The sequence below is a fragment of the Equus caballus genome, chromosome 9, assembly GCF_041296265.1.
Source record: "Equus caballus isolate H_3958 breed thoroughbred chromosome 9, TB-T2T, whole genome shotgun sequence".
In the NCBI taxonomy this organism is placed as follows: Eukaryota; Metazoa; Chordata; class Mammalia; order Perissodactyla; family Equidae; genus Equus; species Equus caballus.
Window position 1 is genome coordinate 51,301,507 of NC_091692.1, and position 25,256 is coordinate 51,326,762.

The 25,256-nt window shown below is 37.2% G+C and overlaps 1 protein-coding gene and 1 long non-coding RNA gene across 4 annotated transcripts in view; one reads left to right on the forward strand and one right to left on the reverse strand.

Annotated features, from left to right (window-relative positions):
• The window catches only part of NECAB1 (N-terminal EF-hand calcium binding protein 1), a 172,977-nt gene that overhangs the window by 142,381 nt on the left and 5,340 nt on the right, over positions 1 to 25,256 (forward strand). The window contains exons 8-12 of one of the 3 annotated variants that reach the window (XM_014728038.3): positions 1,387 to 1,463; positions 6,021 to 6,074; positions 14,306 to 14,418; positions 20,970 to 21,047; positions 22,399 to 22,490. In XM_014728038.3, coding sequence (XP_014583524.1) covers positions 1,387 to 1,463; positions 6,021 to 6,074; positions 14,306 to 14,418; positions 20,970 to 21,047; positions 22,399 to 22,490 — 414 coding nt within the window. The remainder of the gene's footprint in view (positions 1 to 1,386; positions 1,464 to 6,020; positions 6,075 to 14,305; positions 14,419 to 20,969; positions 21,048 to 22,398; positions 22,491 to 25,256) is intronic. The other 2 variants (XM_023648668.2, XM_023648669.2) reach the window with 2 other exon arrangements.
• LOC111774973 (uncharacterized) lies at positions 9,364 to 14,319 on the reverse strand. The gene is made up of 4 exons (XR_002810368.2): positions 12,417 to 14,319; positions 11,862 to 12,063; positions 11,075 to 11,270; positions 9,364 to 9,563 (listed from the first exon to the last, which is right to left on the reverse strand). It is a non-coding gene; the product is annotated as an uncharacterized lncRNA (long non-coding RNA).

Below are 25,256 nucleotides of genomic sequence, written 5' to 3' on the forward strand. Positions count from 1 at the left end.
ACTAGAAAATGACAATACTAGGATCCTGAGCCAAAGCACAGATTGTTCTTTTCACTTTAGCCATTTAGAAAACAGTGTTAAGCCCAAAATGTCCTTCTAAGGGACTTTGCTGTGACAGCCATCTTAAATCTGTCTAGGAACAACCCAGGATGCAAATGTTTTAAATAATTTGTGAATTAAAAAATAAACATAAACTTTGTTTATGCATTTATAGTATTTTCTATTATAAAGCACCCTTATTCTGATTTTCTTTAGCCACTTCTTTGTGACAATGCTACTGCTTATTTTTGCATCATTATTTATTTGGGTGGGCTTTGAGAGGTGATCCACCCAAGAAGGCTAATAAATTGTAAATTCTAATATAAAGTACTACCCTTTTAAAACTTAGGTCTTATCTTCCTAATGTTCAAAGCTAAAACAGACTTTATAGTTTTAAATTCAATCACATCTTCCTATCAAGAAATATTAAATAATATTGCTTCAGCAAATGCCCGTGAAAACATTTTGAGCAAGCTGCAGTGAGGATATAGGATGCCAGGATGTTCGTGCCGAGGCTCAGACCACAACTCTTACTTTTGCACCTTTGCATAATAATATTAACAACAGCAACTATAATAGCAGCAGAACTTGTATAATGTTTAATCTGTGCTAGATACAGATATATATGTGCCTATGTGTGTATACACCTGCATACATATACTACATACATATACGCATACACAATATATGTATATTTACATACATATATATTCTAACTTAATCCTCACAATGACTATGAGGCTGGTGATATTATTATTCCCATCTTAAAAATAAGAAAACTGAGGCCAGAGGAGTCAAGTAATTTGACCAAGATCAGCAGGCTCCAGAGTCTGCACTCGTAACCACTATGCTATGACCATAATGTCCACATATACACAGGTTAGTCTCTATGAAAGGGGACACCAGCTACCTTGTCCTTATACTTCTTTTTGATTGTAACAATTTATCCCTTGTTTTGGTCAGGACTATGATTTCCCTGGCTCCTGCCACTGCCCCAAAAGTGAGTTTAGAATTATTGATTGATGCTTTCCTTTTTTCAAAAGAAAAATCAACCACCTCATGGGGTGGTAAAAATGGCTCAGCAGGATGTGTTCTTTTGAATGTCAAAGGCCAGTAAAGGCAACAACATATAAAAAAAAGACTGTGAAAATGAACCCACTGAGGTGCGTAGATCTATGAAAATCAACAACTTAGAAACCACTCGGGTGAATATATTTTTTTAAAAATGTGTTGACTAGTCAATGACATGGCCTTCTTCCTTCAGGGTAAAAGGAAAGCTCTGAGATACCAAAGCATTCTTGCTCTGTCTAGGGTTTAACATATTGTTCTCATGATTTTCCCCTCAAGGCTTATTAGAAGAAGATAATCAGTGGATGACCCAGATAAACAGACTCCAGAAACTAATTGATCGACTGGAAAAGAAGGTGACTGCTTTATTTTCTTGCTTCTCCCTCTCACTTTTCAGTAGATTCTCACCCATTATTTTTCATTGCCACAATATCCATGGCTGCAACATGAATAGAATAACAGCCAGGATCCCAGCGATGCTATGAATGGCTGCTTGGTAGTTATTTGAGTTTTTTGTTAAATATAGAAGCTCATGTTAATTCTCATTCTTCCCACCCCTACCCCTAGTTATATTTAAAATAGGATGTAGGGTTGAAAGTTCAATAAATCTACTGTATTGCCTCTTAGCTTATCAGTGATGTAGGTAGCAGTCCACTTGAATGATGCAAGTGGCAGCTATTAGGGATGACCCAGTTGATATCTGGGAATGTTTTAAAATGATTCAGGGAAATGGCTGTGTGATATACTAAAAGATGAGATTACATAGTCAACCTCTGGAAATTAGCATATTAACTGATGATTTTGGGCATTAAAACTCCCCAGTTAGCAAGCAAGTTAGGATGTGATATAGGGTTCTTCAGAACAGTATTTTATGTCTCCGATTATTATATTTTTATAGTCTAATTCAATTAGTACCAAATAGTCCTGATACTCCCTTTAAACGGCTTTGATGGAAGATGCAGCCTTTGTTAATGATTAAGAATATGAGTTTTCTGTGCATGCCAAGCACCAAAGAAGGAAGGTTTATGTTTGAGGCAGAGTTTGAAGAACCCAAAGTCCCCTTATAAAAATAAGCTATATTCCAAAAACAATGAATTAACAGATTTTTTTTAAGTATGTAGTAGCACAGAACCGGGTTCCTAGTTAATGTCAGTAAATACTTGCTGACTGACTGAGACATGCCAAAGGAGTGGAACAGATGCTAAAATCTACAGATGTTCACCTGAGGGGATGATTACTGTCAGCTTGGGTGCTTGGGAAGATACCTTGTGTGGCAGGAAGGGCTTAAATTGGCCCTTAAAATTGATGACAATTAGGAATTTTGATTGCAAGTGACAGAAATCATCTCTTTAACCAAAAAGAGAATTTTCTGGAAGGATATGGGAGTGTTCTCATAATCAACAGAGAGTCTAGAGACCTAGATTTAGGAAAAGTCAGAAGACAAAATAACTCTAGAGATCTAGGTAAGCAAGAAACACTCAACAGTCTCTCAGGTTACCTCCACTGGAATAAATGAGTTCCAACCATTTCCAGTTAGACGATATTCTGCTCAAGATTCCACTTCCCAGGAGAGAGAATCTGGTTGGTCTTGTTAGGGTCACATGCTGACCTCTTGGATAAGGGAGGTGATAACACCTTGATTAACAGTCCCCAGAGCACCGTATTGAAAGGAGAAGAGATAATTCACTGAAAGGAAAATGTATTGTCATTAAAATTGGAATAAATTCTGGTCAGCTAACAAACTAACAAACAAATATTTCCTATGGAGAAGTAAAATTTTAGTAAACAGCAACTAGAGAGGGCATTCAGGGAAGATGATGGCATGAGAAAAAGTTAAATAGACCAGCCAGGTTAGAGTCTTTCATTTAGGGAAGTGGTGACAAGTAAGACTGTATGGGTGAATAGGGAGTCGTATTATGGATGGCCTTAAATAACAGACTTGGTAAAAATAATGGTAATAGAGATTTGGACTTGGTCTTGGAGACAACAGGATGCATTTATTATTTTTCAGCAGGTAAGTGACATAACCAAAAGATCCTTTAGATAGACAAGTAGACAGAAAAAATACAAGAGGGATTCAAACAAGAAAATTCAGAGTCACAACTGCCAGAGCCAGCTCAAACAATGGCATTAAAGAGCAGGTTGTAGACCTGAGCCCACTGGGATCGGGTATGGCAAAAGATGGGCCTGGACTAAGTGACTGAAAAGAAAATGGCAGATTTGAAGGCCTTGAAGTGAAATGAACAGGACCATTGAGTGGGCATGGTGAGTAAAGGACAGGGGAATCTGAAATAGGAGTCTGAGGATTTGAGCCTGAGTGTCTGGGAGACAATTATACTATTAACAGAAAAGGGAGGGACAAAGGAGAGAGAATTGGTGACATGAGAAGGTGGACTGTCTTATTAGGTGTGTTAATTTCAAGGATACAATAGAACATCTAGGCAGAAATACCCACTCAGATGTCAGTAGGCGAGAAGTCAGGCCAACAGATTAAGGTTTTAACAGCCGTCTCTACGAAGGTAAACCTCAAGTTTTGAGGAGGGGTAAGGTCTCTGAAAAAGAAGATTCTATACAAGGAACTAGCCTTGGAGAGTTCCAGTCCCTCTGCTACCACATCATCATTTGTTAAATTTACATTGACCATTTACTGGGGCAAATAACCTAAACAAAGAGCTTGCTGCAAACCAACTTTCCTCCTTTCCAATTTTATTAATTAATATGTGAGCTGAGACTAAAAGAATTCATAGGAAAAATACTGCTCTGAAAATTAATTTTTCAATGTTGTAAGGTCTGGAAATCTAGGACCCTATTTGAAAACAAAACCTTGTTAAAACATAAGGATTCAGTTGTTAAACAAATTTCAATTCATTAAAAGAACATAAATACCTATTTTTAAAAATGGTTTTGAAGTTCTTGGAAAACCTGTCTTTATTTAGTGTCTTAGATTTACATAGTTATTTTTAAAGGAATAGCTCAAACTTAGGTTATACCTTTTTTCCAACTTTAAATCAAAGTATTGGCACGCCCTTCTTTCCTAGACTTTTTTCTCCTTTTGAAAAAGGAAGGGTTTCATTTTGAGGATGGTTTCTGAGAGGTTTACTAAAAGTTCAGTGCGCTGATCTTCAGCATGGGGCTCCAGCTGTGTGGGGCTCAGCATGATCTGTCTTAATGAATGGAGAAGCAGTGCAAGTTTAGTTCTCTTCTATGATTTATTCTGTATGGTGCTGAATTAGATTTTTAGAGAAAAACTACCCAATCACCCAACGGTAGCTAAGTGCGTGTCTTTTCACTGCTGACCATCTTGTCTCCCGCAGTTGTTAGCACCAGTTTTGATCTCCCCATTAAAAGGAAGTATACCTGTGGTGGAACACATATTATTTTTTCTCTCCACTAAGTACTTATGATAAATCTTTCCTGCATTGTAAACCAAGCCCAGTAGCATTCATGTAGGGGAAAAAATAACATTTGAGATTTCTACAAGTTTCTTTGGGCATTCCTTCTTTCTATTTCAGCCTCCGTGAGTATTTATGGGGATCAATTGAGGTTATGTCTCATGTGTTGCTTGAACTCCACAGAAAACACTTTTAATGTGTAACAAAACCACCACCACAAAACCTCTTCAGTCTTCATCAAGTCCTGAGAGTATCATCAGATCACAGGACATCCTCATTTGAAGGGGTGTAATTAAGGATGTTGCACTCATCCAACTTGTTTTTCATTTTTCTAAGTTAGATCAAAGAAGGTAGAACTGACAAGCATACTTGAGTTGGTGTTAGGGAAAGGGCAGTCAAGGAGATCACTGCTGTTATGGTTTCTGTCTATAGGATACTTTTTAAGATTCAGTTCACATCTATGTACATCATATTAAGTTTACCTTCACAGAAGAGCTCTGATTTAGATGGGGCATCCATTCATTCAGCTATTCAGTTATTAAACTAACATTCACGGGGTGGTGGGGGTGGGTGTGGAAGGGAGGATACTTAGGCAATCTGGGAGGGTTGCTCTAAGAAGGTGATATTTGAGTTGAAATGTGAAAGACAAGAAGGAGCCAGCTAGACAAAGACCTAGGGATAGAGAATTTAAGGCAGAAGAAACAGTAAAAGTGAACCCCAGAGAAGTTAAATAACTTACTAAAAGTTCACCGCAAGAGAAGAGCATAGCTAGAGCTACATACCTCTGTTATTAACAGGCTTATGTTATTTCAGCCAATCTGGATTTCTACAACTTTCAATTTACTTCTACAAATTTCAGTTACTGTGCATAATCCTTACTTAGCAGGTATGCTAGGATATACTCTGCATGAAGTCCTCAGATCACGTGTGTGGTTTCACTGGGACATTAGCATTATCCGTTGATCATTGCAGACAATTCTAGGGTCATTTCAGTAGTCCTTCATTTTTAGTAAATATCAATAGTGTTTTCATTTGCCTTTTAATTCACTTTTTAATAAAGCAATATTAGCACTAGAGTGTAAATGTATTATAGCAGTAGCACTAATGAATATCATGATCTCCCAAGAAATACGGCAATACTCACAGCAAAAGAAATCAGCCTGGTCATCCTAACTTTTTCTTCCCACTGCCCTATCCTTTCCTTCTCTGCTTTAATGAATCTTCTCTACACTTTCTTCTCTTTTAATAGCATCAGTGAAGTAAACTTAAAGTAATAACAAATTGGAACATATCTGAAATGGCTCCTTACAATTGATACAATGGGTAAACGTCTTTAGCGGAATAGCTCAATTGAAAAAATCAGACTTATTTCATCTCCTTTCAGATAATGAGGTTCTTTTGGTTCACTATTAGCCATAATATTGAACTTAATATTGAATAAAGTGCTACCATTTAAATATATGGTGTTTCTTTTAATTAACTAATTTCTGGTTTTCTCCTCATTTTTTCCTCTAATTGAAGGATCTCAAACTTGAACCTCTGGAAGAAGAAGTTGTTGAAGGAAATACTAAATCTGTAAGTATTTTTTCTAGATCAAAATGTTAAGAAACAGGTACTTTGAAACATGATTTAATTTCTTCAAAATTAGTTACTATCTTACTGAAAATTTCAAAAAGTAATAGTGGGCATATTTCATTTTGTATGCCAAGTAGTATCTTCTAAATTGTGATTTGTGGAAACCTAATGCCTACTTCACAGAGCTTCTGTGAAAACATTTGGCATGTAATATGTGCAAAATGAAAATTTTATAAATCAAAGCGTTCTGGAATAACTGAATGAATATGAATGGCAGAGAAGGGCAACATCCAAATTTGTATCATAGACACATTTTATAAACCCTGCTAGGCTGAGTGCTACACCCGAGCTGAAACTTGGTCCTATTCGTTATTATATTTTCAGCATTTAGCCCAGGGCCAAGCACATTGTAGATGCTCAGAAATCATTTAAATAAAAAATTGATATTTAGAGTAAAGGGAACATTTATGCATATAGGGAAAAGTGTCCATCCAGAGTGGTGGCAATTTACGGACATTGAAAGAAAATGGACAAAGTGATCCTAATAGGTACATTAAATACAACAAAAAGAAGTTACTGAATAAATTAACTAATTGAAAAGCAACACATACAATGCTTTGTTATTTTACTTTATTTTGAGGCAGATATAGCACATTCTGTTTTGGGAAATTGGATGTTTGCATTTACATTTAGTGGAAATTTGGATTTTAAAATCTTTGGTACCCACAGAAGATCACTTAATACCTTAAATGTATTATATAGTGTATAGCTCTTGTAGAATCAGTCACATTTACACAAAACAAAGATAGGAAATATGTTTCATCTCTGGACTGTGCACTTACTCCACCAGCACTGCCTACATGATAGAAGGTGAGACTCACCTGTGTGTCAGCTCCTGTCCATCTGCCCAAATGCATAGCACAAAGGCAGTCTTCAGAGAGGAGGCTTTGGGGGTTTCTCAGAAAAGTTTAATAATGGCTGTTATGATTATAATCCTATTGATATGGACACCTTCCCCAGATATAAACTGTATTTTCACTATGTGTTCAGTGCTTTTAATCTTCCAAAGACAGGGATGAGGTCTGTTAATTCATCAGGCACCCAGAATTTTAAAGTAGTAAATTGTGGTGGGAAACCGAAAGGAGAGAGGGTTGTTGAGCACACATGCCAGAAATAGCAGGTCTGTGCAGTCCCATAGGCATGAGATTTTGACCTTGAGATCTTGCATCTGTATTGTCTCTCAGGTTTGCATTTAGGGAAAACTAGACTGCAGTCAAGAAAAATGAACGTAACTTTTCTAATGTTGGGAGAGACAACTGTCTATTCAAAATAATCTTCTAATGTGAAACTATTCTCTCTCTCTAGCTATGAGAGGAAAAATTGTCTAAGGATTGTTTATGAAAGATGACAGGCTGTTCCATTCTCTGGTTCCTGAGAGAAGAGAGAGGCCAATGTCATTTTTAAAAGAGCCTATCAAGCCACATAGCATTGCTAATCCAATAGTGCATAGAAGTACTTAAAAAAAAAAAGGACTAGGCAAGATGGTTCAGTAGCTAGTATTATCTAAAAGCAGGAAAAGGATATTCCTTAAGTATTTTCAACCATGTGTAAAGGTAAATAATTATGCTCTTTGGGAATACACATATCATGATAGTCTAAACTGGGTAGTTTTTTCAGAAATACCAGTAAGATACTTGTTATTAAAAGTTGTATTCTTTCATTAGTGGTAGTACATACATTACTATCAATTCCTGTAAAACCTCTATATTCAGAATGACCAAAACAATTGTTTACTGTTATTTCACAGCTAGCACTCATAATTGTATCTTACTGTGTGTTCAGTGATTTATCCCGGTGACCAAAACCAGTTTTAGAATTCATTGACTAGAGAGGTATTTTTCCTTTTCCATTAGTGAATGCGTGAGAACTTTGAAAAATAAATTCCATATCAGAAAGCAAAGAATAAATTTTTATCATGTACTTTGCTTTTTAAAAGTTGATCTTTACTGAGCCTTTGCTGTGTGCCCAGTGTTGTGCCAAACACACACATACATAATTCATTTACACTCACATTAGCCTCAGGAAGTGGTGCTTTTATTAGCCCCATCTTACAGATAAAGAAATGAAGGTGTAGAAAGGTTGAAACACCACCACTAAACACACACTCCTCCCCACACTGTCACACTCCAGCTCTGGTATTTGCTGCAATTCTGAGTACTAAAGTAGAGTTGCTCTTGGGTAGCGAGGCTGTGAGCTAACAGAGGACGCCATCTCATGAGATTTCCTACCACGAGAGCAGAGCAGATTATCAGGTAGGCTTATTTAAGTACGCAGCAAAAGTCCTGAACCCTAGCAGCTGCCATATCTAGTTTTTTGGGATAGGAGCCATTACATAACAATGAGTTTAGGATATGATTTCTGTTTTTAAGTCCATTTTTTTCTTCTGCCCAGAGTAAGAGAAGTAATGTTTATTGAGTATCTATCATGGGCAAGATCTGTACATACACTGTTCCATTTAATCCTCCCACTATTCCAATTTTATGTATCAGAAGACTTAAGATGATAAAGATTATGTAACTTGCTCAAGACTACATAGCTAGTAAAAGTGAAGCCAATTCTTTTAAATCAACACTTCTTGCTCTTAAAGGAGAAAGAAGAAAGGAAAGAGGACAAGATGATGGAGATAGATAAAAGAGTAACAATTTTGCAGTGCTCTAGAGTTTTCAGGACCACCTCACATCCTTTTCTGGAATGGACAGTGTATAAATAAAATTTATTAAAGGAATTTTAAGAAGAGTCAGTGGTTAAAAGCAAAAGCATCTTGTTTGTTCCACAAATAACTTGATCACCAACTATGTGCCAGGCCTTGAGGGAGATAAGGTTGTGACTATCATAGGCTAGAAGATGGACCAGAAGGAAATATAGACAATTAAATAAGGATCAACAATAAAATGTGATGAGGATTACTATAGGAAAGTATAAATTTTCACAGCAAGGGAATACAACCTAATTTAGGAGGCCAGAAAATGCTTCCAGAACAATACAATATTTAAGATGAAATCAAAAAGAATAAGTAGGAGTTTTAAAAAATATTTATGTATCTTTTACAACATTGAGTTCTAACATTGCACTAAAAGAACACTAAGGTGGTATACAGGAATATTAAAATGTTCCAAATGATTTATAACAAGCATGCCATAAAGACAGCAACCTCAGGAATTCACAGTTTTATTCTTGCTATAATAAAATAGGAAAGAAAAGTCCAAGACGATGACTTTATGACTCATTGAAAATTTGTGGATAATTTATTATCTTCTAGCTGTCAAGTACTAAGCATTGAGTATGAATCATTGAAAAGTTAATATGATTTTTGAAAGGAATCGCTCCAACCAGACCACACCTCCTGGATCTGTCCAAGTGTATTGATCCACCCGAGTCCTTTCTGCCTGGTGTCATTGTTTGCCTCGTGTGGCGCTTCTTCTCAAATGACTGTTGGAAAAAGATGATCATTTTCCAGATATTTTCTACATTCAAAAGGAGCTTTTAAAAAGTCAATATAATTTTAAACAAACTTTGTTCACATTCTGGTGCTTCTCAAAAACTAACTTTTCTGGAGCACATTATTGTATACACTGGAAAAGTTATCATACAGTAGTTTACAAATATAATATCTTTTTCTGCCTTTCTACTCATATCAAACCTGTGAATAATGTTTTGTGAAGTAAATCAACTCTTGCCATACAATCTTATATGTTTTACAGGCTATTGTCAACAAAAACTTCAGGGACTATCAAAAGACAGTCTTGCTTTGCAATAGCTGTTAAGAGATTCAATGAGAGCACACAAGAAAGGCTGTGATATTAATGAAGACATGCTTGGGACACAACTGTAAATGGAGCAAATAGAGCCAGACAACATGAAGCAAATTAGTTGCATTTAAAACATTTCTGTCTCCAGTGATTAAAACTGAAAGTTTTTGAAGTAAAAAAAATCCAAAGAATCAAAGGCAGATGTTGCTATAACCTAATGTCACTGGCAAATACTCTTCTGTAAACTTGGATTAACCCTTCATACTTAGCACTTACCAGCCCAAGAAATCCCAAATATTCTGCTATAAATGATAAAGGCTATACTACCCCTTTCACAGCAAAGAAACAAAAGTGTACACTATTATATTCCACCATGAAAGAATGCTCTGGGTTGGCTATTCCCACCATGGAATCTCAGATTTCAGTAAGAATCACAGGCTGTATATTTGACACAAGAGACATATAAAAATATCATGAAGATATTAGGACTCTTTGCCCACCTCTCCCATACCCCACATCCCACAACTTGACCTCACCAGCATAGAAAATTTAAGAATTTTCTTTGGATCTCAGAGAGTTGACCTTAAATTAACCAAGATTTTTAAAGCTCCACTTGTTACAATAGTCAAAAATGTGGGCAAGTTATCTGGGCCTCGTAAATTGATTTCTTTGTGTAAATATCTGAGGAAAGGAGAAAAGAGACATGTCTTATTTGGGTTGCAAAGTAAATTTAATTTTTCCGGATCCTATTCACATCCATTTGTATAAGTGAATGAATCAATTAGCTATTGCTATATAACAAACTACCCAAAATCGAGTGGTTTCAACCACAATTCTGCAGGTAGGCAATTTAGGGTGGGATCAACTGGGTGGTTCTTACAGTCCCAACTGGCTTCTGTTAGGCATCTGTGGTCAGCTGCATGCCAGCTTTGCTGATCTTGGCTCGTATGAATCCATTGACTCAGCTCTGTTCTATGCGGTCTTTAATCCTCCAGCACAGGGGTTGGCAAACTATAGCCTACTGCCTGTTTTTATATATAAAGTTTTATTAGAACACAGCCACACCCATTTACTAATTGTCTATGGCTGCTCTCACATTAAAACAGATTTGAGTAGTTGTGACAGGAACTATATGGCTTGCAAAGCCTAAAATATTTACCATATTTTTATTTACATAAAAAGTTTGCTGACCTCTGTTTTCACAGGGCTTGTTCACATGACAATCTCAGGGATCCAAGAGAAAGAGTGGAAACTCACAGGCCTCTTGGGACTTAAACTTGCAACAGACACACTGTCACTTCTGCCACATTCTGTTGGCCAAAGCAAGTTAGAAGGCCAGCCCAGATCCAAGGGAATGGAAATAAAATCCATGTCTTGATGGAAGAAACTGAAAAGTCACATTTCAAAGGGTATAGTGAAGGGTTGTGGTCATATTTGCAGTCTACCCCACAGGATCACATAAGCATTGCCTTCAGACTAAAAGAATTATGGTGGAATAAGTGGATATATTTACATATCACCTGAGTCATTGTTAATCAAAGATACCTGATCAAGAAGTCCCTGCAGATTTCTGTCAAAAAGACATGTCTAGAATTATTTTAACTTTATAGTAATAATAATTACTTTACATAATAATAATAATTTTAACTTTAATAATAATAACTCTAACTCTTAGTTATTGACATTAAAACCAGTTCCTGGGAGAGTCATACAGGAGGGTGGTGTTTTCATTACACGACCTTAGCAGATAATTACAGACTTGTATCTACTGATTCTTGATCCCTGATACTGAAGGGAAATAAAGCTCAATTAAAATTACTGAACTCATTAAGGTTATGGGAAGAAATAGACCCAAAATGTAGAATGGGCTATGGGAAGAAATAGACCCAAAATGTAGAATGATTTCAACATAATAAAAATGTGTTCCTTGCCCAGCAAACCATCTACACAACGATTCAGGAACACGGGCTTCTCTCACCTGTGGCTCTGCCATTCCTAAGGCAGTTCTTCATCCTACCAACAGAAAATGGAAAGAGAATGTGGAGGAGGTTCACATCCCTCTTGAAAGTCTTTTTCAAAAGCAGTACACAGCACTTCTACTCATGTTCTATTGGTGAGAACTCATTAGTTGGCTACATCTAACTGCAAGGGACGATGGAATATGCAGTTTAGCTGTGTACCTAGAAAGAAGAAAGAAATAGATTTTCCTGAACAGCTTGGAATCTCTGCCACAGTCTACCTTCTGGTCATCAAATATTTATTTGCATCCTTCTCTTCATATATATAGAATGCACTCACAGACCCCTTCACAAGGGAGACCACCCAAAGTCTCCTCCAGTTACTCCTTCTAGCTCAAAATCCAGGATCCCTGAATGATATGCAGTCTTCTCTGTAAGGCCAGAATGTAGTCCCTTGAGGTCTGACACACTTATGAATAAAAAGGAGCTAAGTTATCTCTATCCCCCCCCCCCACCTACACAGATAAAATATTACAATGATAAAACTGGGCTAGGATAAATGCCATAAAAACTACCATTCAGAAAAGGGATGAATAGGAAACACAGCATTCGCTGGTTCATTGCAACGATGAATTCATGCTGGGAAGCTATTTGTCAATGAAGGAAGTTTCGTGATTAGCCATGGGATCTCCATTTTGGGAGGAATTCTGTTGTCCATTGTTCTTTTGAGAGTTTCTTCTGGGTGCGTTATCCTCCATGACCACATCTGAAACAGCCTGTTGGAGAATATTACCCTCTTGGGTGTTATGCAGTATTCACAGCCTGCTTCCTGCTTGTGTGAGTTTGGGGTCCCAAACATTATTTTAAGATTTAAATAGTCAAAGGATTTTAAGACTGAAATCAAGATTTATTTGGCAATATAGTCCTGTCAAAAATGTAGTAGAATTCTGATCAATTTACATATAGTCGGTTTCATGTGCTAATAATCATACCTAAAATTACTCCTTAGACATAGTTTTCAGGCCTTGTTTATTTCTTTAAAACTCTGTGAAGATAAGAATTCTATCTTGATCCATTACTGTATACCCAGAATCCAGCACTTAGTATTTACTTGTAGGAACACAAAGTAGGGACATTTGTTGAACATATAAAATTCCTAACATAATACCTATAATATAATTGACATTCAACAATTGGTAGCTATTAACATGAAGTGAGAAACTCATTGGAATAGGAGACAGCAAACCAGAGACTTAATTGTAGTTCTACCACTACATAGCTGGGTAATGTTGCACAAGTCATTTTCCTCATTTTCCAAATCGTCCTCATGTTGTTGTTTTGCACTTTTATAATTCACGCCTCAATCCTTACTTGTTTTTGCACTTTTATGCTTCACTCCCAACCCTTGATGAGGAAAGAACGAATCTTGAGATCAAAATACCATGAGAAGCCCATAGGCAGATGTTTAGGAAAGTCTTCAGACCATGGGTGCCATAACAGTAGTAGGATTTGTTACAAGAAGCAGTTGGCATTCAACCCAGTGTGGTTCATTAAACACAGGTTCCATCTAATGTTGTGAGATTTTGAGTGGGGCCTATTGTGGATAGTTATTACATTTGAGAACACTGTGATGGTTAATGTACCTTTGGAAATGCATCAATGAACACATTTTTTTTGAAATTTGTTTGTTTTTAATGATATTCACAATATGTCTGTCACAGAATATCCAAGGAGAAGCTGGAGCTGCGTACTGTGCACAATAGGACTTCTCTTTAAAATTTGGTGACTCTAGGCCAGTGATCCCAAACCTGGCTGCACATTAGAGTCACTTGGGAAATTTTTTATAAATAAAGTGCCTGGACCCCACTCCCAGAGATTCTGATTATAAATGCAATCTTAAAACCTCCCCAGGAGCCAGCCCCATGGCCTAGTGGTTAAGTTCGTGCACTCCGCTTCAGCGGCCCAGGGTTTCACCTGTTTGGATCCTGGGTGCGGACTTGGCACTGCTCCTCAGGCCACGCTGAGGCGGCATCCCACATGCCACAACTAGAAGGACCCACAACTAAAATATACAACTATGTACTGGGGGACTTGAGGAGAAAAAGCAGAAAAAAAATTGGCAACAGTTGTTAGCTCAGGTGCCAATCTCTTAAAAAAAAAAAAAAGAACGTTAAAAAATAAAATCAAATGAAAAATAAATAAAACCTTCCCAGTGATTCTAATGGAGAACCACTGCTTTTAAAAGGGAAATGTCATCGTGAAGGACGCTTTCTTCTGTGTTACTAGAGGCAAGAAAAATATCCTGCCTCTACTACCGCTTTTGTACAATGTTTATTACTTAGACTAGTCATGGCTTTCCTGGTCATATTTTTAGAGGAGAATTGTTTGCTTTGTGAGGAAGGACGGGATGGACAGCAGAGGGTTGGCAGTAACACTCCTCCCTTCCTCATCCTTGCCTCCACAGCACATCATGCTTGTGCAGCGTCAGATGTCTGTGATAGAAGAGGACTTGGAAGAATTCCAGCTTTCTCTGAAACACTATGTAGAGAGTGCTTCCTCCCAAAGTGGATGCTTGCGGTAAGTACTCCTGCACATGCACCTTAGAGAAAGGTAGATCGGGAAGACAGCCATTTTAGACTCCTCACATAAAGTTTTGCTGACCATTCCAGCCCTCTGGGAGATGCATTTTGTAGAGATTAATGGGATGTTTTCTCTCTCTCTTTTATTTTGTGAGGAAGATTCACCCTGAGCTAACATCTATTGTCAATCCTCCTCTTTTTTAGCTTGAGGAAGATTAGCCCTGAGCTAACATCTGTGCTAGTCTTCCTCCACTTTATATGTGGGATGCCTCCACAGCATGGCTGATGAGTGGAGTAAGTCCACACCCCAGATCCCAACCCACAAACCTGGGCTGCAGAAGCAGAATGTGTGGAACTTTAACCACTCAGCCACAGGTGGCCCCAGGGTGTTTTCTCTTTTATTCTTGGGTTCTGTGCAGATTTGATCATTAGGAGCACCAAGGGAAATTAATTGGAGAGAACAATTTGAATGAGAAGAGGAATTTCAAATAGACTGAAATTCCCCCTTTTCCGTCCAGGCAGACCCACACTCAGATTTAAAATCATCTCTGGTAGATGAGGCCCCAACTCCAGTGCATCTAGTTCTGATTGCTCCCTTGGCAGCATGCCCTACGGCCGAATAATCATTTCAACCATTATAAAATTGTGCCATCTCTGAAGTCTTGATTGCAGACCTTGGTCATTTAAAAAAAAATTCTTTCATGACCACTTCAGCTCAGACTTCTATTATATCTCTTATACTAAAATATACTAACTATTCATTTTCAGTTTCTCCACTCTAAGTGGTCCAATAAACAGCTACAAGAATAATTTTCCAGAAACAACTATCATAGAATTTCCTTAATCAGAAGCCTGTAGTAACTTTGTGATGAGCATCTTATCAAATGCTAGATGTTTATCCTGACCCTACGATTATCCTACCAACAGACCCCAGGGATCCACAGCACTGCTGCCACTTGTTCCACCTCACTGAGTACCATGCCTCAGCAGTGCCCAGCTGACTTTTTCTTTCCAGCATAATCTGTGCCTTAGACCTGGCCACTCTCCTTCCCAGGAATGTGCACCCAGCTGCAGGTCTCTGCCAGTCCATGCTCTACCTCAAGTCCAAAGCCGAGCCCCAAACTCGTATGCTTCAGGAAAACTGCCACAACCAAATCTACCCCTACCTTGGGAGTTATTTAAACTGCATTTCATAATGCTCTTCAAATGTTGCTTTGGGAAAGCTTTGTACATGTGTGTGTGCACACACACGCACGTAGCACACATAGAAACACATACTTCATGTCTCTGAGTGCTTTGGTATTCCAGTAATTAGTTAGTTACATTTTATTCATATTTCAGCAGAATACTTCCCCAGCTAAAAAGTCTGGCTCTGGAATGAAACATGGGATTGTTATACTAGCTTTGTTTGGGGGAAAGACCCTAATGGCTCTAAGCCTCAGTTTCCTCATCAAGAACCTCATGAAATGGTTGTGAGAATTAACTGAGTGCTCAGCACACTGCCTCCCACCCACTGAGGCCCAGTAAACGTGAGCTGGGGTTACTGGTGCATTCACTATTGCTTCCTGGTTGTCTGGCAGCTGATGTTGTCTCTAGAGTATAACAGGACTTGCTCAGTGCCATTGATGTCAAACAGCTCCCGGTCTTCCCTAAGTGTAGTGCCTTTGTAACAGGGACACAGGGGATTTTGTGCTTCCTTTCTTGTTGTTGTTGTTCTACTTCACAACAGGCTCAAAAGGGCAAAAATCAAAATCCCATTTTAGTCCTTTTAAATCAATGCCTTAAGAGAAATTTGTTGAAGTGAGAGTATATGTAGTTTTAAAAAGCCTATTCATTTAAAAATAAAACTGAATATTTAGAAAACACAAAAAGAATTTCTCTCTATATATCATCTACAGTGTAAACTGCAGAAAGCAGAGCTCAGTAAACTTTTTTTAATTGCAGAATAATAGACATACAATATCCTATCAGTTTCAGATGTACATCAGAGAATCTCCAAACATGGATGGAAAATATGTGGAACACACATTATGCCTGTGTGCCTGTATAAATCCAGTTGTACCAGTTAATCGAATTCAACTTTCTATCTGTATCACTTGAACAATCAGATAGGTCACTCATGCATCAGTCATGCTCCAGTGCACCCGGCACGATTGCCTAGTGCTGAGCTGATGAAATAAAGCTGTGTGAATTATCCGAGTTTTGCAGTTTCTTCTTCTCCCATAATGTTTGGCTCAGCCTCACCTTGGTTAGATAGGAAATGCTGCCATGACATAAAGTAGAAATTAAGGATTTCCTAAATTAGGCATTTGTATCCATTTTTTTATTTAATCTTCAGTGCAATCTTCAGTGGTGTGTATTACATCCAGTTTAGGAGGAAATACACTTGGATGGGTTAAACAACTTGCTTAAGTTTGTCTGACTCCAAAACCCATGTTTAATCTTTCTTACCAAAATTTTGTCATCCTTGAATTAGAGTTTCCTGGGCTTTTCTGTGGTTAACCAGGAGTAGAATGGACAAGATCCCTCCTGTTTCAATTACAAGGTCTTATTTTCTTAAATTTAGGCCACTGAGTTAGAGAGGCCTTTGCTCTCTAGGTATTTGCATAGGGACTCGGAGGTTTGGGGGCTGACAGAGGCTTTGTCAGAGTAGTCAATCAATTGAGTTTTAAAATGAGTTAGTGAAAAACTCAAGCAGATCAATTCTGTGACACATATATAACACACATGCACACACACACGTGCATGCCCGCACACACATTGTTTGATGCTCTTTTTGCTATTTTGTAATTATGAAGCCTCATTAATCCCTGTGTTTGGCGTGGAAAGGTACCAAGTGAATATATGTGGTGTACACAGTGTGTTCTCAAAACCATGCTAATACCAGAGAAGGTGAGAATAGTTTCTGCTTTGAAGGATCTTAGAATCCAGTTGGGAAAATTCATGAGCAATTAAAGCCATATTCATAGCCTAAAATTTCACAGCCGCTAAGGAGAATAAAATGATTTCTAAGTTACTCTCAGCTATGAAATTTTAGAATTTGTGTGTGTTCTGAACTCAATGTCATGGGCCTAGGGAACATGAATGTGGCACTGGATTATAAGAATCGACCTGAGACTTGTACCATGGCCAAAGGAACATCCTTAAGAACTAATGATACCTATGGCACATTGAACCATGAATCATTTAGCAGCATTTTTATATAGATGAAATAAATTAGTGGCTGGAGCTTGGTGTGGAGAAATGTGGAGACTGTCCCTCCTGGTGTGCCTTTTCTCCAGTGGTTAGGCTCTATGACAAGGTAGGGCATGTGGGGAAAGGAGGAAGCCAAGAGGAAAGGAGACTTTTGTCCATGATGAACCAGTTGCCTTAGGTAAGATCTTTAACCCCAACTGTTCTTCAGCCACATCCTTTTCCCCTAGAAGCCATTTGACATTTTCTAATTGCTGGAAATATTCAAGGTCTCTGGGAGCTCAAGGCTGAAGTTTTTAGTGACTGCATGCAGCGACAGCTTAGCCAAAGAACTCTTGCTTCAGCCAGTGAGTGTTAAGTGGCATGGGAAGTGTGAACACATTGAGGAAAAAGACTGAAGGTATTTAGGTTAGTAGAGTCACATAGGAACAGCTCAGAGGTGTGCCACATGATTCTGTTTGTAAATAATTGAAAGCTAATCATTCAAGCCCTAAGCCTTTTTAACTGAAATATTGCTGACAGAAATATGTCTAGAAATTACTTCATAATTAACTTTTCTACAGTATCATCATTGCATATTTATCATTATCTGTATTGTACAGTCTCAAATAGAAATGTCCTTAAATGTCATTGCTATGTATTGTTTGGTTTTGCCCTTAACTGAAAGCATCCACTCTGTAGAACAATTCTGGTTAGCATTTTCACCCATGTCCTTTGAGACAAAATCTGCACTGGTCTCTTTCAGTTCTGCCATCTGGCTTTTTACCAGCTAACCTACAGTCAGGAAGACTATACCAACGAGCCGTCCTCTCATGTCTGAGCCTAAGGATGCAAACATTACCCAGAAGCCCTTGCTTCCAAGCATATTTCCCTTGGCATCTCATTGGCCCAACTCAAGTCTCATGGTTATTCCTGACTTCAGGGGAGGTTAGGAAACAAGTATCTAGCAGAAAGAAGTGAGGTTGTGAGCACTGACTGGTACATTGAATATACTGCAAACTAAGTGATGGCAGGGTTCTGTTAGAAAGAGGGGAGTAACAGTTGGGGAGGCAACAGACAGAGTCTGCCACATGACGCGCAGAGTGACTGTGCAGGTAAGATGACTTAATCCATGGGAGAGGCATAGGTCAGGCCCTGGAACAGAGCAACACAGTTAACAATCATCACCATTGTTATTAATGCATATAGTAATATAACTATGATTATCATCATTATTGGCTTGCTGATTCTCATTGTCTTCAGATATGTCTGTTTTTCCCTCACTTTCTTTTCCCTCCTGTGCCTTTTACTTCTGTCATGCTTCTCAGTTTTTGACACCATAAGGCTTAGCTTTCATAACTACTCACCCAGTGAAAATGCTTTCTTTTTAGCTATTGAGCTAATTAAACACACACACAATATGCCAAGTACTGGGCTAAGCATTCTATGTGCAACACCTTATTTAATCCTCATAGTACTGTTGTCACCATTTTACAGATAAGGAAAATGAGGTTAAGTACTGGGCCCAAGGTAACAAATCTAGTAAGTGGTAGATGAAGGTAAGTCTGTTAGGCCATACTTCAAAGCACTATCTTATCACACTGTGATATCTTCTTCAATCCTTCAAAAGCTTAAGAATTATGCTAAAATTTTGTGATTTTCTTATGGTCTTATGGGTAGTCTGGAAAATGGAAGGTTCAGGTAGCAGGATAAGTGGGTATTTAATGTGATAAGTAGTACAAATGAATTAGTTTGTAGAAGGCAGTTCATGAAGAACCTAAAATGCTAGCCTGAGTATTTTAAACTTTATCCTAAAAAAAAGAGTCAGGGATTGAAATTTGTCCATTACATTATCAGGTTATGTTTGAAGATTACAGACCCTTTGAGACTATGATGGAAGCTATGGATTCTCTTCCTAGAAAAAAATAAATACACACTTTAATTTGCAGCTCATTTCTGGATTTCAAGGAAGCCCCCGCAAAAGCCTATCCATGAACTCCTGGGATCAGAAAATCTCCAATTTCACTTTCTATTCAATTCCCTTTGATTCTATTATAATCTTTTTCCCCAGAAAATCTGAAATTGAGCTAACAGTGTTTGCTGCATCATACTTAATGAAACAAGCTAGATAAACAATTTTATGAAAAATACTAAACTATTTACAGGCAAAGAGCTAAAGGAAAAAACTATTAAAATTTCTGTGTGTAGTTACTACCACCTGCTGGTCATGCTTAGGTAAATCATAAATCTACATTTGGCTTGGCTATTATACTGGTACATGTTATTCTCTATTAAATCAATATCTTTTGTTTTTCTAACCTCTTATTTTGATTTCTAATCTCAATATATTGTGAAACAGGCTGAATAAGCTGGACTTGTGGAATTAACTTTTTAAAGGCATCTTTATATTTGTGTTCCATTCTCCTAACTTAAGTTTATGAATCTGTCCCCTACTCCTTTCTTTCTACCTTAATTTGGATCTTCATCACTCATCTAAGTGATTTCGCCACCTTTCTAGCTTTTATTCTTGCTTTGTACTGTTCTCCATAGGATACCTCACACCACCATCAGAAAGATCTTTCAAAACCATGACACTGTTCCTGCTTTAAATCTTTCAGTGGTTCTTCATTGTTCTTCATTGCTACAGGATTAAATCCAGCCTTCACCTCAACTTGTCTTTTCAACCACCACCCATTTCAACCCTCCAAAACATACCATATAGGCTTTAGCCATTCTCAGGCTAATCAAAGGGCCTGAAGAAACAAATTTGTCTTCCCTAAATTGGAAAAGCTATTAAAAAAATTATGGCCAGAATGCAGACTCTCAAACTTGATCTGGACAGAAAGTTGAGAGGGGTGTGTGTGTGTGTAAAAGAGAAAGGAGAGGACCACTGGGCAAACTAGGAGTCAGCTGTATTGCAGGAGTGAGGTCCAGGTGACTAAGATGGCTTACAGCAGGACCCCAAATAAAAGCTGTCAATCCAGGGAATAGGGATAAGGCCAAGAGTTTGGGAAGAGCTATGGAGGTTGACAGGATCAATCCAAAGAGCTACACTTGAGGGCAAGGACGGTGGCACACAAATTTTTCTGAACCATAGCACAGCAGATACTCAATAAATCTTTCTGAATGAATAAATGAAATATTACAAAAGTTATATTTGTGATGTCTATAATATCCTGAGACAGTCTTCATGATGCAAAACAGAAACCTAAAAAATTGTGTCAGACAGACATATTGAAGTAATCAATTCTTGACAAAACTTTCAATTTTCATGCAGGCATAAGACTGTTTCATACCATCTACAGAGATTTTTAGAAAAATTAGTTTGCTTCTTGTCTTTAATTTCCTGTAGCTAATTATGCATTTTATACATTTCAGTATTTCTATACAGAAGCTTACAAATGAATCTCGCTACATGATTTATGAGTTCTGGGAGAACAGTAGTGTGTGGAATAGGTAAGTTATCAGCAGGCCTTTTTTTTTTTTTGGTTATTTTGCCAGGGAGGTGGCAATATTACATGAAGTAATTTTAGGACTTGGAGGAAAAGCCCCATTCCCTTTACCTCACCTTAAAACCTGTCCCATTTGCTCATTTTCCTAAATCCCACAATTTTAGGAATTTATTTCATGGATTAGAAACCACTTTTCTCTTGAAGCACAAATACTTTTGGTAATGATCCCACCTTAAATATTACCATTTTACTGATACTTTTTGGTAAGAAGATTTAGACATGGGTCATGAGTGTCTAAGGTGGGGCGGTGGGAGGAACAAAGGACATAGAAAAGCAGGGATGAGAAAAAAATTTACTTCCTAATTTTTCATAAGCTCTGCAGTTATTACTTTATTTTACAATAAAACTATATATAATGGTTAAGATCAGCAGAGTTCAACAACTTTTCTAAATGTCTTTAAACAGTGCAAATAAAAGGGAAATTCAAGACACTGGAAAAAATTAAAAACAAGTCAACTTCTCTTGGTAATCATTTTATAATGTATATCAAATCATCATGTTGTACACTTTGAATATATATAACTATATTTGTCAATTTTCCTCGATAGAGTTAAAAAACTAATCTTCTTTGAAGTTTAATAAGTAACAAATATATAATTAGGAAAATAGGATGAATGAAATTTTTGCTAATCTGTGATTATATAAATAGTTCTAGTTGGTTTCAAATGGCACAGAGAATATAGCTCTCCAATAAGCCCGTATTTAGGGTGTTAAATATGGTAATGGAAGTAACAGAATACCTGGAAATTTAGTTGATATGTACTTCACCTAAAAGTTTTATTTTTGTGGCTATTTTAAGGTACTTTGTGCTATAATGCATAATGACACCAATAGAATTTCAGGCACGATGGAGCTTTAAAGGCAACTTATTCAACTCTGTGCTTCCAGGCCTACACTTGAAGACAGATGACTTTTTCTTCCTTGTTACTCTGTAGGGATGGAAATTCTATAGTCTCTCTTCTTAGCTATCCTGTTTCTTAAACATACCAACAGCCAAGATAGTCTCCCTTCTGTTTAAACTTCTTGCCACAATTAAAGCTTATCTCCTTTTGTTTTATCTTCTAAAGAGAATTAATGTTCCCTGTTTCTAAAAATATTTTTTTAATATTTCTGATAATTGTTAAATTCCTTGAGTCTTTTTAAGACTAAATAACCATAAAAAGAAGTCTGTATTCAGGCACTTAATCCAAATCATCCAAACCCTTGCCATCTTGACTGAATTTGAACTCTGCTGTACTCTACTTAGCAAGATTGTAATAAAAATGCACAGCTTTAACTTATAATTATTTATACAGCCACCTTCAGACGAGTTATAGCAAGACATTTCAAAGAAGTAACGTGGATTTCTTGGAAACTCCAGAACTCACATCCACTATGCTAGTTCCTGGTAATTATCCTGGGTTCACAATGCTTCTATGTGCTTTTGTATTGTCTTTCACTTTTTAAAAGTTAGTATGTACTTCCCCCCCACACTTTATCAATGGTGCTCTATTATTTCTTTATAGATCTTAAAATTTGAGAGTGGGTGGAGGAAACAAGATCTATATATTCTATCATCTTTAGTCTTTAGTTGACCCGTATTCCTGGTTATATTAAACCTAATATTAGTCATTTGCTGGTCACCTTCAAAATTGTAACAAATTCGAAGTACAAGTCAAATCATGATATTTCAAAAAATTATTCAAATACTTTACCACATTATAATTCAGTGTATTGAATAAAATTTGAGATGTGACCCATAGACTGGAGATTAGATTTATGTTAGAAATAATTTTATTATAATAGCTGCTAAATTATTATTTGTAATTGGGGGAAAGGAGAATGGAAAGAGAAATTTGAAATGAAATTGTCTAAGAAGTCTGGCCTAGCCAAAGCTTATTTAAGATAATTGAGAATGAAAATTCATTTGTTCATCTACCCACCAATTACCAATTAAACATGTGTTTATGAGTGTTAATATGTGCTAGGCACTGTGGTTACTGGGGTGCTTAGCCTGTCTACTAGCACTGATTGAGCTCCAATTTTGAACAAGCATTGTGTTGGGAGCTAGAAACGGTACAAAGTAAAAATGCAGTTCCTACCCATAAAATGCTCTCTGTCCAGTAGGAAAGACAGATGTTTGCAGGAAAAAAAACAAGCTCAGGGGATAACATAGTAGTTATTAGAATCATAATGTGCTATCTGGATTTAGAGAAGCGATTGCGTCTTTGTTTTTAATGAGGAGATGATCCTTGAGCTGGACCTTAAGAGACGAGATTTGGACAATAAAGATGGAGAAGAAGGGTACTTCCGTAGAAGTACATTGTTGACACAAACAAATGCAAGAAATGCTAAATGCGCTTGACCAATTGGTGCAAAGGGTCTGACTAAAGCATAAGGCTTGTATATAGTACATGTGGAGAGAGGAGAGAGTATGAAATGAGGTTGAAAATGTCATAACGAGGAGTTTGAACTTTCTTGCAGTAATATGGAATCATTAAAGATTTTTGAAAGGGATAGTGAATGCTCTAAATAGTAGTATCTGTGTTGGGAGGGAGAAAGGTGGATGTCAGGGAGAGGAGAGAGATTGGTCAGGCAGGGCAATAATCTAGGCTAGGAAAAAAAAAGTCATCTGAACCAGGAGCTGCCCAGAGAGTTCCCTGCAAAAGCAGTTTTCAGGAGTTAACCACAGCAAAATGAGGGCTGAAGCCTAGGATTGTTGAGAAAGTGTATAGGTAAGAACAAAATATCTAACAGAAGCCTGGGAAAATGCCTTTATTTAAAAGCTTCAGAGAGAAAAGCCTCTTTGTTAAAGAGACTGAGGAGAAGCAATCAGAGGTAGGAGAATCATAGTAGTAGAGTATCAAGGAAACCAAGAGGAGTAAAAATGCAAGGAACTGTACTCCTCTGGGACCTATGTAGTAGAGCACGACTAAAGAGAATGGGGCTGAAAATTGGATTTGACAAGAAGGTCAATGTCCAAGGGAACAGTTTTAATAAAGTACCAGGAATTTAAAATTGGGGTAGATTTTGATGGATTGGGGAAAAATGTAAAGTGAAAAAGTAAATTCTGAAATTGAACCTAGGTGACAAGATGGGGGAGATCAGGTGTGACTGCTTTCAAGTTGGCTGACTCTTAAGAGTTTCAGCCTGAGCTCTAGTTATGTATTTACTTAGATCTTAAGGACAGGTTTGTCTGGCCTAAAAATGGTAGACTTGTAAAATTTCTCTCGCTGTATATCTCAGACTTAAATCCTTAAATAAGAAAGCCATGAATATGGTTGAAATTTCTTGTGATTCACAGTTTGACTCATGCAGTTTAAATTAGGATGCACTATAGCTTCAGGAAAATTGCAGGTAAGTGTGGTAGCACAGGTTGTTAAGGAAGAGACTTCAATGACTGCCTTGAATTTACCCAAAAAAGTTTTAGCTCAACTATTATACCAGACTTGAACAGTCTGTTATAAATGGGAAGTAAAGAACTAGAACATAACTTCTGTAAATATGACTGCTGCAGGCTTCGGGCATAGAATACAGGAAAGGAAGATCCACATCTTATTTATCTTCACATCCCCTACACTAATGCAGTATTAGTATAGTGTATGGCACAAGGAAACAAATATTTCCTAAATGAAGGAATGAATAAGGACTTTGATGTCATCATAAACACCAGTGGTATTCAGTCATGACAATTTCCCAAGAAGTCCTGACACTTGTAGATTTTGTGTCCGCCATCATAGTGATTTTCAACTGTCCTTATCTTGAAACTGATTCAACAATGTAGAAGCAAAGGAGGAAGCTTGTTCTTACTGGTGTTTTGAATTTTTTCAGGACAGAAAACACTTAACAAGAATACAATAGAAAGAGTACAGAAAGGGAGGCTAATGAGTTAATAGGAAAAATTACCATAGCAAGACTAGGTCATTTATAGTAACTTGATTGATTTTTCTGGCCCAACTTTACTTCATCTTGGATTAACTTTCTATGCAATATTAGTGTCACTGTTACATGCATTATATTATTCTTTCAGAGAATTTCATAATTTAGAGAGAAAAACTGAGCATAAATAAAACTGGATCAATTCTTGTTCTCCGAGCTCTAATTCAATACAATTTCATACCTTTTAATTGCTACCTTATTTTACATTAATCTTCATATCACATCTAATTTCAAC